Source organism: Pongo pygmaeus, chromosome 20 (genome assembly GCF_028885625.2).
Source record: "Pongo pygmaeus isolate AG05252 chromosome 20, NHGRI_mPonPyg2-v2.0_pri, whole genome shotgun sequence".
Classification (NCBI taxonomy): Eukaryota; Metazoa; Chordata; class Mammalia; order Primates; family Hominidae; genus Pongo; species Pongo pygmaeus.
Window position 1 is genome coordinate 37,972,245 of NC_072393.2, and position 13,980 is coordinate 37,986,224.

Below are 13,980 nucleotides of genomic sequence, written 5' to 3' on the forward strand. Positions count from 1 at the left end.
TGTTGTGTGGTGAACACAAGCAAGTAACTTTTATTTCATGGCTTGATATTAAACAATTACAGCTTTGATTTCATATATAAATTATGAATGAAATACAATTGTAGTTGAATATTTAAATTTATATGGATTTCCTATACATTATTTTCTATTAAAATCCCGACACCTATGGAAAGCGGATCTGGAGCACCTAAAATATTAAAAAGTCACATTGTTTCTGTGCTTCATTACCAGGTAGTACATCTTTGCCTAGAATGTGAAAAAACTTCTACTTTACTCCAAGCTCTTGATTTTATTCCAAGTCAGGCACAAAAGACCTTGATCTTCACCTGCTCTGTAGCTGAAACAGAAATAGTGTGTAAGGTGAGTCCATCTCCATATAAAAAATGTTCTGTTTGTTTCAACTGGTCGAATCTCAAGTCATCGCAAAATTACTGGGGCAGTTGCCTGTGCGACAGGGAAGTAAAGTTTTACAAATTTAACATCAATCAGAAGAGGAGGTGGAGTCTGCTCACAGAGCATGCAAGCTGAGGCCTGGCTCTGCGGAGGAGCCAGGTGCGGGGGCAGGGCCTTCCCCTGCAGCAGCGTTCCCCAGGGCAGGGCAGTTTCGTCTTGGTGGAGTGTTAAAGATATCAATTTATAGACATGACAACATCTTCTGTACTCTCTGTTTAAGAAGATTGAGGTGGCTCATGCCTGAATCCTAGCCCTTTGGGAGGCCAAGGTGGGAAGATTGCTTGAAGCCAGGAGTTCAAGACCAGCCTGGGCAACATAGTGAGACCCTGTCTCTACGAAAAAGAAGAAGAAGAAGAAGGAGAAGGAGGGGGAGGGGGAGGGGGAGGGGGAGGGGGAGATAACAGTAAAAGATATCATATAGCCAAAAAATCAAATAAATTGGCTAAAGATTTATTCAGTTTTATTTTGTACATATTAGTGCTAAAACATAGAAATGAAGCCAACTACCAAATAAAAGAATTAATAGTACATCTATCTTTCTGCAACAGTGAGCTAGAAGTATAGTTATATGGTACTGTAGTCAACCAGGACTTTCTAGCTGGTGTGTGTGTGTGTGTGTGTGTGTGTGTGTGTGTGTGTTGTGTGTTTATACACACACACAAGTATGGCTGTGTTATTTTAAAAGGAAGCAAAATAGTTTTAGCAAAATACTGCTTATTTCACTTGAGCAAGATTTTAAACATAAACAACTGAATTTTGGAAATATATTTCAGTTTATAATCATCTCATTCTTAAGAATTATGGGATCAGTGAGGTAGTGCCGTCACAGATAATTTAAAGTGCTTTACATTGACAGTTATTGATGGAACAGTTGGCTTCCAGCCTGTATCCCTGACTGTGACCTGGACTCTTTGGTTTCATCTTTAGGTAGTAGAAAGCAATTCAATATTTTGCTTGAAGATGCATAAAGAAATGATTTTTAACTTACAAAATGTTTTAGAACAGTGGAAGAAGTTAAGTTCTGGCTCTCAAATTATATTAGGTAAGTGTTTTAATTTCTACTTCTATTTAGTGAAGGCTGAGCTACTAGGAATTCTATCTTTAATTCATTTACATATCTCATTTCCAGAGTTCTCATTATTCCCCGGGTTTACTGAGAGTTTATTAGCAATGTTAATTTCAAAACGAGAAATTAACCTCCACTAAGATTTTGATGTTGAGGTAAATCTCTCAGGTCAGTGGGCAGCCACCATTAGTCTAGACATTCTCCCTAGAGTTATAGCTTGAGGATCACTATCATATATATGATCATATATATCATATATATGATAGTGATATATATGATATATATGATAGTGATATATATGATATATATGATAGTGATATATATGATAGTGATCATGTATATGATCATATATATATCATATATGATCGTGATCTCAAGCTATATATATATTCATGTATATGACTATATACATATGACTATATATAGTCATATAGTCATGCATGATTGCTAAATTTAATATTAAAAATATAAAAGTCAAAATGTATAGAATAAGTGAAAAATATATGGGCCACTTGGATTTGTAATAAGAGACATCTTTCAGGCTAAAAAGGAGACCACTTTTCTCTGGAATTTAAGCACTGGGCTGTGGCATTTTGGGGAAAAAAATGGGGAAGAAGTTTCTTTGCATCCAAAAAAGTAAAATGTGATACGGAAATGCATTGCAGTGTGGCCGTGGGAACTGCCGGTTAAAGTAAGTGTGGTAACTCCAGCACATGTGACATTGTCGGACTCCCTCTCTGCAGCCCTCACAGACGACTGCGTCCCACTCTTGGCCATCACCGATGCCACGTGTGTGATTCACTTCAGCTTCCCTGCCTCGCCAAAAGTTTTTGGTGGACGCCTGTATTGCATGTCTGATCATTTTCACGCTGAACAGGTTTGGTGAATTTTTATTCTCTTCCATATTCCACTGGCATCTTCTGTGTCATGATAAGCTCAGAGTCCACAAGGTTTCCTCAGTCAGACTGGGATAGATGACCCACTTCCTTTATTCACCCCCAATTTTCAGGGTTCTCCTGCAGAACAGGGAGATAAGAAAGCCAAATCTGTCTTGCTGCTGACGGAGAAAGATGCGAACCACGCGGTGGGTGTCCTGCGCTACTTGGAGCGAGCGGACGCCAAGGTCCCCGCAGAGCTGTACGAGTTCACCGCAGGAGTTCTGGAAGCCAAAGAAGATAAGAAAGCCAGAAGGCTTCTTTGTCCATATCTGAAGGCTTTTGGTTTTTGCAAGTGAGCCAGTGATTTGTTTCGTATTAAACTGATGTATAACCTGCAGTAAGGTGCACAGCTGTTGCAATGTGGTGAATTGTCATGTATCTAGAAGCCACCGCCCACTCTGAGGGAGCAGTCCGGGGGTTCCCTCGCGCTCTTCGCCACGTGCCCTCCCCTCTGCAGGGCTGTCAGTGTTGATTAATTTTGCTTGATTTTGAACTCCATAGAAATGGCATCGTGGTATGTTCTCTTTCGTGTGTGGCTTCTTTCTCTCAGCCTCGTGTCTGTGACATTTGTCTGTGTTGTTGTGTGTATCTGTGGTTTGTTTTGTAGCTCAGTGTTCTGTTGTATGACTGTATCACAGTGTGTGTATCCATTCTCCTATTGATGGGCCTATGGGTGGTTTCCACTATCAGGCTATGGTGTTTGAAGCTGTTAGGAACACTCTTGGCCATGTCTTTTGTGGAAATGTGTACCCATTTCTCTTGGGTAGACGCTCCAGAAGGCAAGTGGCAGGTCATGGGGTAGGCATGCGTTTAACTCTTCCAAAGCGGCTGGCCATTTTCCGGTCTGGTCGGTACTGTCTGACAGAGCCTGAGTTGTCCCCAACCCTCACCAGCGCTTAGTGTTGGTGGAGGTGGAGTGGTAAACCGTTGTGATGTTAATTTGCATTTCCCTAATGATTAATGATGTTGAATATCGTTTCATAGGCTTGTGGGACAGTTGGCCATCCTCTTTTTGTGAAGTGCCTGTTGAGGTCTTTTGACCAGTTTTTACAGGGAGTGTTTATCTTTTTCTTCTTGGTTTGTGGGGGGAGTAGCTTATATATACTCAACATAAGTACTTTGTGTGATGTGTGCACTGACAATGTCTCCTCCAAGCTGTGGCTTGCATTTTCACTCTTTTAATACTCTGCTGATGACGAACAGGCATTTTTAATTTTGATGAAGTTTTTTTTTGCTTTTTGTTTTTTGAGATGGAGTTTCACTCTGTTGCCCAGGCTGGAGTGCAGTGCCGCCGTCTCGGCTCACTGCAAGCTCCACCTCCCAGGTTCACGCCATTCTCCTGCCTCAGCCTCCCGAGTAGCTGGGACTACAGGTGCCTGCCACCATGCCCAGCTATTTTTTTGTATTTTTAGTAGATATGGGGTTTCACCATGTTAGCCAGAATGGTTTTGATCTCCTGACCTCGTGATCCGCCCGCCTCGGCCTCCCAAAGTGCTGAGATTACAGGCATGAGCCACCGCTCCCGACCTGATGACGTATTTTAACGTTACTTTTTTGTGTGCTTATAGGAAATATTTGCCTATCTCGGCCAGGTGCAGTGGCTCACGCCTGTAATCCCAGCACTTTGGGAGGCCGAGGCAGGCAGATCACAAGGTCAAGAGATCGAGAGCATCCTGGCCAACATGGTGAAACCCCATCTCTACTAAAAAATGCAAAAATTAGCTGGGCGTGGTGGTGCGTGCCTGGAGTCCCAGCTACTTGGGAGGCTGAGGCAGGAGAATCACTTGAACCCTGGAGGCGGAGGTTGCGGTGAGCTGAGATCGCACCACTGCACTCCAGCCTGGAGACAGAGCAAGATTCTGTCTCAAAAAAAAAAAAAAATTAGCTGGGTGTGGTGGCACATGCCTGTAATCAGTTACGTAGGAGGCTGAGGCAGGAGAATCAATTGAACCTGGGAAGCGGAGGTTGCAGTAAGCCAAGTTCACACCACTGCACTCCAGACGGGGTGACAGAGTGAGAGATTGTGCCACTGAATTCCAGCCTGGACAACAGAGCGAGATTCCATCTCAAAAAAAAAAAAAAAGTTGTCTATTTCAAGGTCATGAAGGCATTCTCCTATATTTCTAGAAGCTTTGTAGTTTTAGCTTTCACAGTTACACTTATAATTCATATTAAATTAGTTTGTATGTATGACCAGGTATGGTGGCTCACACCTATAATCCCAGTGCTTTGGGAGGCTGAAGTGGGAGGATCACTTGAGCTCAGGAGTTCAAGACCAGCCTGGGCAACACACAGAGACCCCGTCTCTTTAAAATATATATATGTATAATATATGTAATATATATTATATATAACATAATATATATTATATGTTATATAATATATATTATATAACATATATAATACATACATAATATATAAAGTATACAGATATATAATATATAACATATATAATACATATATAATATATAACATATATTTATATATAATATATATTACATATGTATTATATATGTATTATATATAATATATATTATATATAGTATTATATATAATACTATATATATGTATTATATATATATGTATTTTATATATATATATATATGTATTTTATATATATATATATATATGTATTTTATATATATATAAGCCAGCTGTGGTGGCACATGCCTGTAGTCCCAGCTACTCAGGAGCCTGGGGTAGGAGGATCGCTTGAGCCTGGGACGTCAAGTATTCAGTGAGACGTGATTGTGCCACTGCACTCCAGCCTGGGCGATAGAATGAGACCCTACGTCCAAAAAAAAGAAAAGAGAAAAGAAAAATATGTGTAATATGAGATCTGGGGCAAGGTTTGATTTTTCCATATGGATAATGGTTTGCTCCAGCATCGTTTGTTTAAAATATCATTCGGTTCTCACTGCATGAGTGCGTTTGCCTTGAGCCAGGTGATGGTATTTGTGGTCCATTTTTGGACTCTGTTCTGTTATGTTGGCCTATTGGTCTAATTTTACACCAGTACTACACTTTGTTATAGCACGTCTTAGGAGCTGGTGTATGAGTCCTCCAGCTTTGGTCCTCATCAAGGTTGTTTGGCTATTTTAAATCCATTGCATCTCCACATACACTTTATTTTTTTTTATCTTTTTTTTTTTTTTTTTTTGAGATGGAGTCTCACTCTGTCACCCAGGCTGGAGTGCAGTGGCACAATCTCAGCTCACTGCAACCTCCTCCTTCTGGGTTCAAACAATTCTCCTGCCTCACCTTCCTGAGTAGCTGGGACTGTAGGCGTGTGCCACCACGCCCAGCTAATTTTTGTATTTTTAGTAGAGATGGGGTTTTACCATGTTGGCCAGGCTAATCTCGAACTCCTGACCTCAGCTGATCCACCTGCCTCAGCCTCCCAAAGTGCTGGGATTACAGGCGTGAGCCACCGCACCCGGCCTCCACGTACATTTTAGAATGAGCCTGTTAGTTTCTTCAGAAACCTTGCAGAATTTTGCTAGGGACTGCATTGATTGTGTTGATCAGCTTGGAGAGCATGGGTACCTTGACAGTCATGGGGCTTCTCTGCCTGATGCAGACACACCACCACTGCTTGATACACAGACAGCTGAGGCTGGGGCATGGGTGCCTGATACGTAGCTGCTGGATTGAATTTAAAGATAACTGTTGACATTAACGTTTTTGAATTATGGTACATTAAATGTATTACTAGCAGTATTCCTATTTATGCTTAAAGAAGACCGAGTTTTTTTTTTTTTTTTTTTTTTTTTTAAGACAGTCTCTGGCTCTGTCACCCAGGCTGGAGTTCAATGGCGTGATCTCAGCTCACTGAAACCTCCGCCTCCCGGGTTCAAGCAGTTCTTGTGCCTCAGCCTCCTGAGTAGCTGGGATCACAAGCGTGCACCACCACACCTGGCTAATTTTTGTATTTTTAGTAGAGATGGGGTTCGCCATGTTGGCCATGCTGGTCTCAAACCCCTCACCTCAAGTGATCCGCCCTCCTCAGCCTCCCACAGTGCTGGGATTACAGGCATGAGCCACCGTCCCCAGCCAAATACTGACTTTATTTATTTATTTATTTATTTATTTGTAGATGGAGTCTTGCTCTGTCACCCAGGCTGGGGTAAGTGGCACCATCTTGGCTCACTGCAACCTCTGCCTCCTGGGTTCAAGCGATTCTCCTGCATCAGCCTCCTGAGTAGCTGGGACTATAAGTAGGCATCTGCCACCATGCCCAGCTAATTTTTGTATTTTTAGTAGAGATGGGGTTTCACCATGTTGGTCAGGCTGGTCTGGAGCTCCTGACCTCAGGTTATTTGCCTGTCTTGGCCTCCCAAAGTGCTGGGATTACAGGCACAAGCCACTGTGCTCGGCCTCAAATACTGACTTTTAAAACGGCAATTTCAACTATTTCTCAATGTGGAAGCAGCATTGTAGTTAAGGAACGGCTTCTGGGTTAGAGGTCGATTGCCCTTTGTTGTGTATTATGGCAATGTATTTCTAATTCAGTTTTTATTTTAGAAATATATTCTGTTCATTTACATAATGCATTTTAGAATGTCTAGAGAAATAGGGTGGCTGAGCAGGGAGGATCTCTTGAGCCCAGGAGTTATGAGGCTGTGGTGAGACATGATCTTGCCACTGCACTCCAGCCTGGGCAACAGAGTGAGACCAAACTCTTAAAAAAAAAAAAAAAAAAAAAAAAAAAGAAAGTTTGCTAGAGAAATAATGAAATAACTCATTAAGTTATTCAGTGTTAATTAAAATGTAAAATCCATTTTCACTTATTTATATATTATTAATGTCACCTGAAATATTTAATGTGGTTATTCAGTCTTTAGGGTGTTTGGAATAAAAGTTCTCTGATTTAGGTTGCAGATTAATTTTCTGAAGAAAGCATTAAAATGCACATTAACAATTATTACTTATTTATGATAAATCTAGTCATTTCATTTTCAGAGACAAAAGGATCTGTCCTGACCGACACCGTGTTAATCCAGAAACGGACATGCCCAGGAAACTGTCCAGCCAAGCCCTACCTTCATTTGGATACATTAAAGTAGGTTTGGTTAAAGATGCTTGTGTCCTCTGATGAATGGTCATGTTAATAAACGTGTTTTATTTGTTAAGCAGGATCTTAGTAGATGTCATGATGCCTTCCAGTGATCAGTATTAACATACCACCATTAATCCAACCAGAGGCACGTGTCCTCACAAAGCGCCTTATTTCAGGGACCCAGCTTATTTATAAGCCAAGATCAAATTCAGTAACGGATGACAGTTTAAGGATTTTTTTTTTCAATTATATTTTCAGAAAATGTTTCTATTTGGGGGCCATTAAAAATAATGCAGTGACTGGGCACAGTGGCTCACACCTGTAATCTCATCATTTTGGGAGACTGAGGCGGGCAGATCACTTGAGGCCAGGAGTTCAAGACCAGCCTGGGCAACATAGTGAGACCTTGTCTCTACAAACAGATTTTTTAAAAAATAATAATGATACAGTGATTACATGAATCTTTTCAAGACATTCATGATAATTTCTTTGAGGAAAATTCTGTAATAAGATACAGATAGAATTGCCAAGTGAAGAATTTATTTTCTTTCAAATCATTTTTTATTAATTTATTCATTTCTTTTTGAGCATGCAATTTCTCTCCCTTTCATCTGTTTCCCTTAGGGCAGTATCTGTTGTGTTAATTTCCTAGGCTGCTGTAAAAGATTACCACCGAGTTAGTGACTTAAAGCCACACACATTTCTTCTGTCATGTTCCTGGATATCAGGGTGTCAGCAGGGCCGTGCCCCTCCACAGCCTCCAGACGGTGACCTGGCCTGTGGCTCGCCTGGTGTCCTTGCATCTCAGCCAGCAGCACTGTCACTGTCTCTCCACCTGCATCTTCACATGACCTCCTCTTCTCTGTGCCCCTTGTAAAGGACGTTTCATTTAGGGGGCGGGCCCACCTGGATAACCCAGAGCCATCTCCCAGTCTGCAGACTTCACTACCTCTGCAAAGACCCTGTTTTCAAGTCAGGTCAAAGTCACAGTGACCTTGGGGATTAGGACATGGATATACCTCTTTTGGAAGAGTCACCATCCAACCCACTACAGTTTTCATTATTGATTTTTTAAAAAAATTTCTAACTCTTTCCTGCGTTCTGTCACCTCATTTCTAAGTTGTTGTAATTCTGATCTGTTACTCTTTTATACACGCATTGTTTTCTTAACAGTTGTTTTCTTTAACAAACTAAGAGCACCATTTCTTGAAGGTTATAGTTTTGATTCGTTTGTGGATGTATCTTTCTAACAGGTTTCATTGTCTGTAAGGATGGTTCTTCTGCTCTTTATTCTCTTTTTAATTATTTTATTTTTATATATTATTATACATTTTGTTATTTTATGATGACTTCGTATCGGATTTGACCTTGTTACTTTGCTGTTGCTCGTTTTTAGATAGAATTTGTTTTCTTGACATTTTGGAGGAGGTGTGGGTCAGGGTAACTTTTCTGATTTCACAGAGTTCCCATTTCTGTTTTTTATGTGCTGTGTAAAATGAATATGGTGACATAGTGTCTGAGATTTCTGAGATTCCCTGGCCCTGTTCCACTCCCGAACTGTTACCTGGTTTTCTCTTCCTTCATCCCTCCTGTCCCTGGAGGGACAGTGTGGAGATTTCACAGGGGCTCCAGCCTTCACCCACTGTGGAGGCAGGTGAAGCCTTCCAGGCTCGCTTGTCGCACTGGCTGAGCCCGTTTCCAGGGAGGGCCTCTTGCCTCTTCTAGAGCTCTCTGTTCTCAGGTCTATTGCTTCCCTCTGCTTCCTCCTGCACAGGCACAGGCACTGGTGCCTGTGGGTGTCGCCAGCCCGGTCCTCCCCCCTATCCTGCCAAGTGCCTACTTCTCACTCCTGGCATCTGCTCTGGGCAGCCAGGGCTCCCTCCCTTCACACAGAGCATCTCTGCCCTCTGCACACTGACTTTTTCCTCACACACAGGTCCCCCTGCCTACTCTAACCTGTGAAGGGCTGTCTTCTCCAGTACACACAAGCTGTGGCCTCTCTGTCCACTTCTGGATTGCCAAGGTCCCTGTAGGACACAGTTTCATCCCTGTAACCCTGGAGGCTGGTATACAGTATGCTCTTAATAAAATGCATCTTGTTAGCTGAAAAAAGATCGGAAAGTTTCAAGAGACAGCAGTGCTATTTTAAGAAGAATTTCTGTAAAAGTGCAGTTAGAAGGTAAACAAAGGAACACTTATACCTAATAATGAAGTTTTAAAATAATGAAATTTGCAAAATAAAAAAATCTTCCATTAGATTTAAAGTGAAACTCTAATTCTTTATGACTGTGTGAGGTATTGGTTTTGCTTTGCTTTTTTGGCTAGCTTCCTAGTTTTTTCTAAATCCACGTTGCTAAGCTTTGGTTTCTTAGGTTGGGTACTGATTTCTGCAGATTCAGGGAGTGTGTACATATCCGGTTTAGACTAAGTTTGTTTCTTGGTCATGTTTACTATATATGTTTCAGATAATACCTTTTTATATTTTGAATGCAACAAATTACTTTGGCCGTATGGTTGATAAACACATGGATCTTTATGCAACTCTCAATGCTGAAATGAATGAGTATTTTAAGGATTCTAATAAAACAACTGTGGAAAAGGTGGAGAAGTTTGGATTGTATGGATTAGCAGAAAAAACGCTTTTTCACAGGTAACACATCTGTTTACTTCATCTGTAAAGTTTTGAAGCATGAGGTAACTAAATGGTATTGAGTTCCGATTTTCACCTTTGTCCATTTGACTGAGTGTGTATGTGAGCCTGGTGACAGCGGGGTGTCCCCCCAGATGCCTGCTCCAGTTCTTTGTGGGAAACTCTTCCCCGGGCTCCTGAGCCCAGTGACACCGTCACCCGTTGAGCCATCACTGCGTGCGACATACACATACATCTTTAACTCACTTAATTCTTGCCAAGTTCCTATCAAGTGCGCGTCATTCCCATTCTACAGATAAGAAAACAGCCTTGGCAATGTTACGAATGTGGTGTCAGGTCAGCTCGATACCTGGCATAGTTTGTTCCAACCTGGTCAGTCTGAATCACATGCTCGTTTTTACCCACTTCCCTTGAATCCACACCTGGCACCACTTGCTGATAGCCTTGAAATTCAGAAACTTTGAAACTTGACAGGTGACATCGCTCATACCTGTAATCCCAGCACTTTGGGTGGCTGAGGTGAATGGATTGCTTGAGCCCAGGAGGTTGAGGCTACATTGAGCTATGATCATGCCACTGCACTCCAGCTGGGGCCACAGAGCAAGACCTTGTCTCTACAAAAAACAAACAAAAAAAAAAGACAAAAGGAAAAAAATAAAAAAACTTTGAGACTTTAATTTGCTATGTTAATTTTTATTATGTTGTCAGATAAAAGGATTTACTCTTATTCAAAAGTACATGTTTTTATACTTATGTATACTTTAAATAATCCACCACTTGAATTTTTGAAGGCCTTAGTTTTTTATTTCTAGTATAGAGTAAAATCATGGTGTTTTGGAGTCTTTTTACATGTTTTCCATTTCATGGTAATATGAGGCAAAGATGATCCTTTCTGGAATCTCTGCGTTGAACCGATGCCCCGTTGCTCTCCAGGGTTCAGGTGTTGGAAGTGAGCCAAAAAGAAGACGCCTGGGCCCTGGATGACATCCTTGTAGAGTTCATCGACGAAGGCAGGACGGGGCTCGTCACAAGGGACCAGCTGCTGCATCTCCCAGAACATTTCCACGCGCTTCCCCCACAGGCTGTGGAGTTTATTGTCTGTAGGGTGAAACCTGCTGACAACGAAATGGAATGGAATCCGAAGGTGGGTTATTTTGGCTTTTTATCTATTGTTGACTTTTAGAATGTATTTAACTCAGAATATGCACAGAATTGAGGCCTGTCTGGATTTACAGTGTCACGTTTGGGCAGGAAAAGCGCAGTCTGCTTAGATCCCCACGGTGTGTGAAGGTCCCAGCTGAGCCCTCAGAGAGGTGCCGGGCAGCCGCAACACTGCCTTCGCCACTATCCTCGTACTTACGGCCACAGAATCTGTATAACGTAGGGATGTTGGTCAAATAAACTGCCCGTCAGCCTAAGCAGGGGAAGCACCTACAAAAGTGAACATTCCAGGCTGGGTGCCGTGGCCTATAATCTCAACACTTTGGGAAGCTGAGAGATGAGGGTCCCTTGAACCCAGGAAGTTGAGGCTGCAATGATCTATGATCGTGTCACTGCATTCCAGCCCGGGTGACAGAGTGAGACTCTGTCTCTTAAAAAACAAAACAAATCAAAAAACAGAAAAAAAGTGGAAAAGTGGCTCCTCCAGCCAAAGACGGGCACAATGGGCGGTCTCAGGAGAGGCCAGGTGATTCCACTGGCGCAGGGACGATGGGCCAGGAGGGAGAGATGGGGACCAGAAAAGCTGCCAAAGGAAGGGCCATTTCCTCTGGGCTTCGTGGGGTAACTAGGATGTCACCAAATAGAACAGATGGGGCATTGAAAGCAAATAGAACCACTTGTGCTGAGGCACAGGCACAGAAGAGGGCACCATGCGGGCTCACATGGCCGTCCAGCTGGAGTGGGAAGGCCCAGCCCTTGCAGACCTGTGCTGAGGCACAGGCACAGGGGGGCCCGCGTCTCATGCACCATCCAGGTGGGGTGGGAAGGCCCAGCCTTTGCAGCCAGGGAGAAACCTGCAGCCAGTCCTGCCCATCACTGGAGCATGAGTCGTGTTGATAAGTGCTCCAATTCTCCGAGGAAAGGTTATATTTTGCATAATTCGACAAATGGGACATGAAATAAGTTAATTGCAATTGGTAAAGTACAAACAGTTTGGGTTATAAACAAAGTTAAACATTATCCAGGAAATAAACAAGTGAATGTTTCCACGATACAGGATAAATACACAACCTCACTCTTCTAAGTTTAGTAAAAGGAGCCTTTATCACAAGGCAGTGGCATTCCTTGTTTGTAATGACTGTCTGCTGTGTACCAGGTGCCCTACTGGGTTCTGGGGATGTAGTCGTCAGCAAGAACATCACAGTTCTTTCCCCAAGAAACATCTGACCTGTAAAGATGACTGACCAAAAGTGTTTCTTGAAGGAGCAGCCTTCTGTGGGAATGTAGAAAGGTTCTCCTGTGTATGTTCTTCTGAATTAATTCACCAAGTGCAAGGGGGATGGAAACGGGCAGGTCCCTTTTCCCCTGCTTTGTTCATGTGAAAATGTGCGTGAGAGGTTGCTTAGACAGGTCCTGCCTGTTGTGTTCCTCCTTGAGAGGAAACTGCCATGGCCAGGCGTGGTGGCTCACACCTGTAATTCCAGTGCTTTGGGAACCCAAGATGGGAGGACTGCTTGAGCCTGGGAGTTCAAGACCAGCCTGGGCAACGTTGTGAAACCCCATCTCTAAAAAAAAATTTAAAATTAACCAAGTGTGGTGGTGCGTGCCTGTGGTCTCAGCTACTGGGGAGGCTGAGTAAGGAGGATTGCTGGCGCCCTGGAGTTCGAGGCTGCAGTGAGCTATGATTGCGCCACTGCACTCCAGCCTGGGTGGAGGAGAGAGACCCTGTCTCAAAGAAAAAAAAGGAAGAAAACAACAGCCATTTACTCAGCAAGGGGTACACAAAAGACCAGGCCCTCAGCTCCAGTGTCACTGGCTGCAAGGCAGCTCCATTGCGGTGATGGCCTCGGAGCAGAAGGAACAACTTTCACTTCACCTTCATTGAGCTTTCAAAGAAATAGGCATCTGTGCTTTAAAGACAGATTGGCAGGTGATGGAGGAGATGGGGTATGCACGTCCACAGAGGAAAATGTACAGTGTTGGGTCCCAAAGGCACAGACCCCTGCCTTGAGCTCTGGGAACTCACTAGTAAGAGGCCATGGGCGAGTTCCTTTCCACACCTGCCTCAATAAACTCTGCCGTTAGCCTTGTAGACGAAAGGGGGTGATGACCTCTGTGATCTCATAGCGTTACTGTGAGGCTCAAATGAAATGCATGGAATATTTTGCAAACTGTATGGCATATACAAAATAAGGTATTTTGTTAAAGCCTCACCTAAAATAATGTTAAGTGCTTTTTTCAGGTTACTAGGTACATTCATCATAAAATTGTTGGAAAATTGCATGATGCAAAAGTGATCCTGGCTTTGGGAAATACAGTTTGGATTGATCCAATGGTAAGTATGCATTTTTCTTAGAAATAAATCTGTTTGAATGGGCGGCTAAAATTATCCAGATTATTCTAAGCCCTCACTTGAATAACTGCTGCATAGAAACGGTGACTTATTTGGGCTCTGTTAGGGAGAGGTGTGTTTCATGTTATTTGGGTCATGAATTGGGTTGTGGGTTTAGTTTTTGTTCAGGGGAGTATTTTACGTTGTAACCCCAGCGCACACGTGCATTTTCTATGTGAGGCACACGTACGCACACACATGCAGCCAAACAAAGCTTCATGAGGACTCCATGCTACATTCTCTGATGCTGACAGTTTCTAA

The 13,980-nt window shown here is 42.7% G+C and overlaps 1 protein-coding gene across 2 annotated transcripts in view; it reads left to right on the plus strand.

The window, feature by feature from the left end:
• Positions 1–13,980, plus strand: part of TDRD12 (tudor domain containing 12) — a 105,655-nt gene that overhangs the window by 78,309 nt on the left and 13,366 nt on the right. For both annotated transcript variants that reach the window (XR_010124887.1, XM_063657493.1), the window contains exons 18-25: positions 232–360; positions 1,381–1,495; positions 2,263–2,396; positions 2,529–2,749; positions 7,420–7,519; positions 9,982–10,166; positions 11,100–11,310; positions 13,570–13,662. Coding sequence is in view for 1 of the 2 variants with exons in the window: in XM_063657493.1 (XP_063513563.1) it covers positions 232–360; positions 1,381–1,495; positions 2,263–2,396; positions 2,529–2,749; positions 7,420–7,519; positions 9,982–10,166; positions 11,100–11,310; positions 13,570–13,662 (1,188 nt within the window). In the remaining variant the exon portion in view is untranslated. The remainder of the gene's footprint in view (positions 1–231; positions 361–1,380; positions 1,496–2,262; positions 2,397–2,528; positions 2,750–7,419; positions 7,520–9,981; positions 10,167–11,099; positions 11,311–13,569; positions 13,663–13,980) is intronic.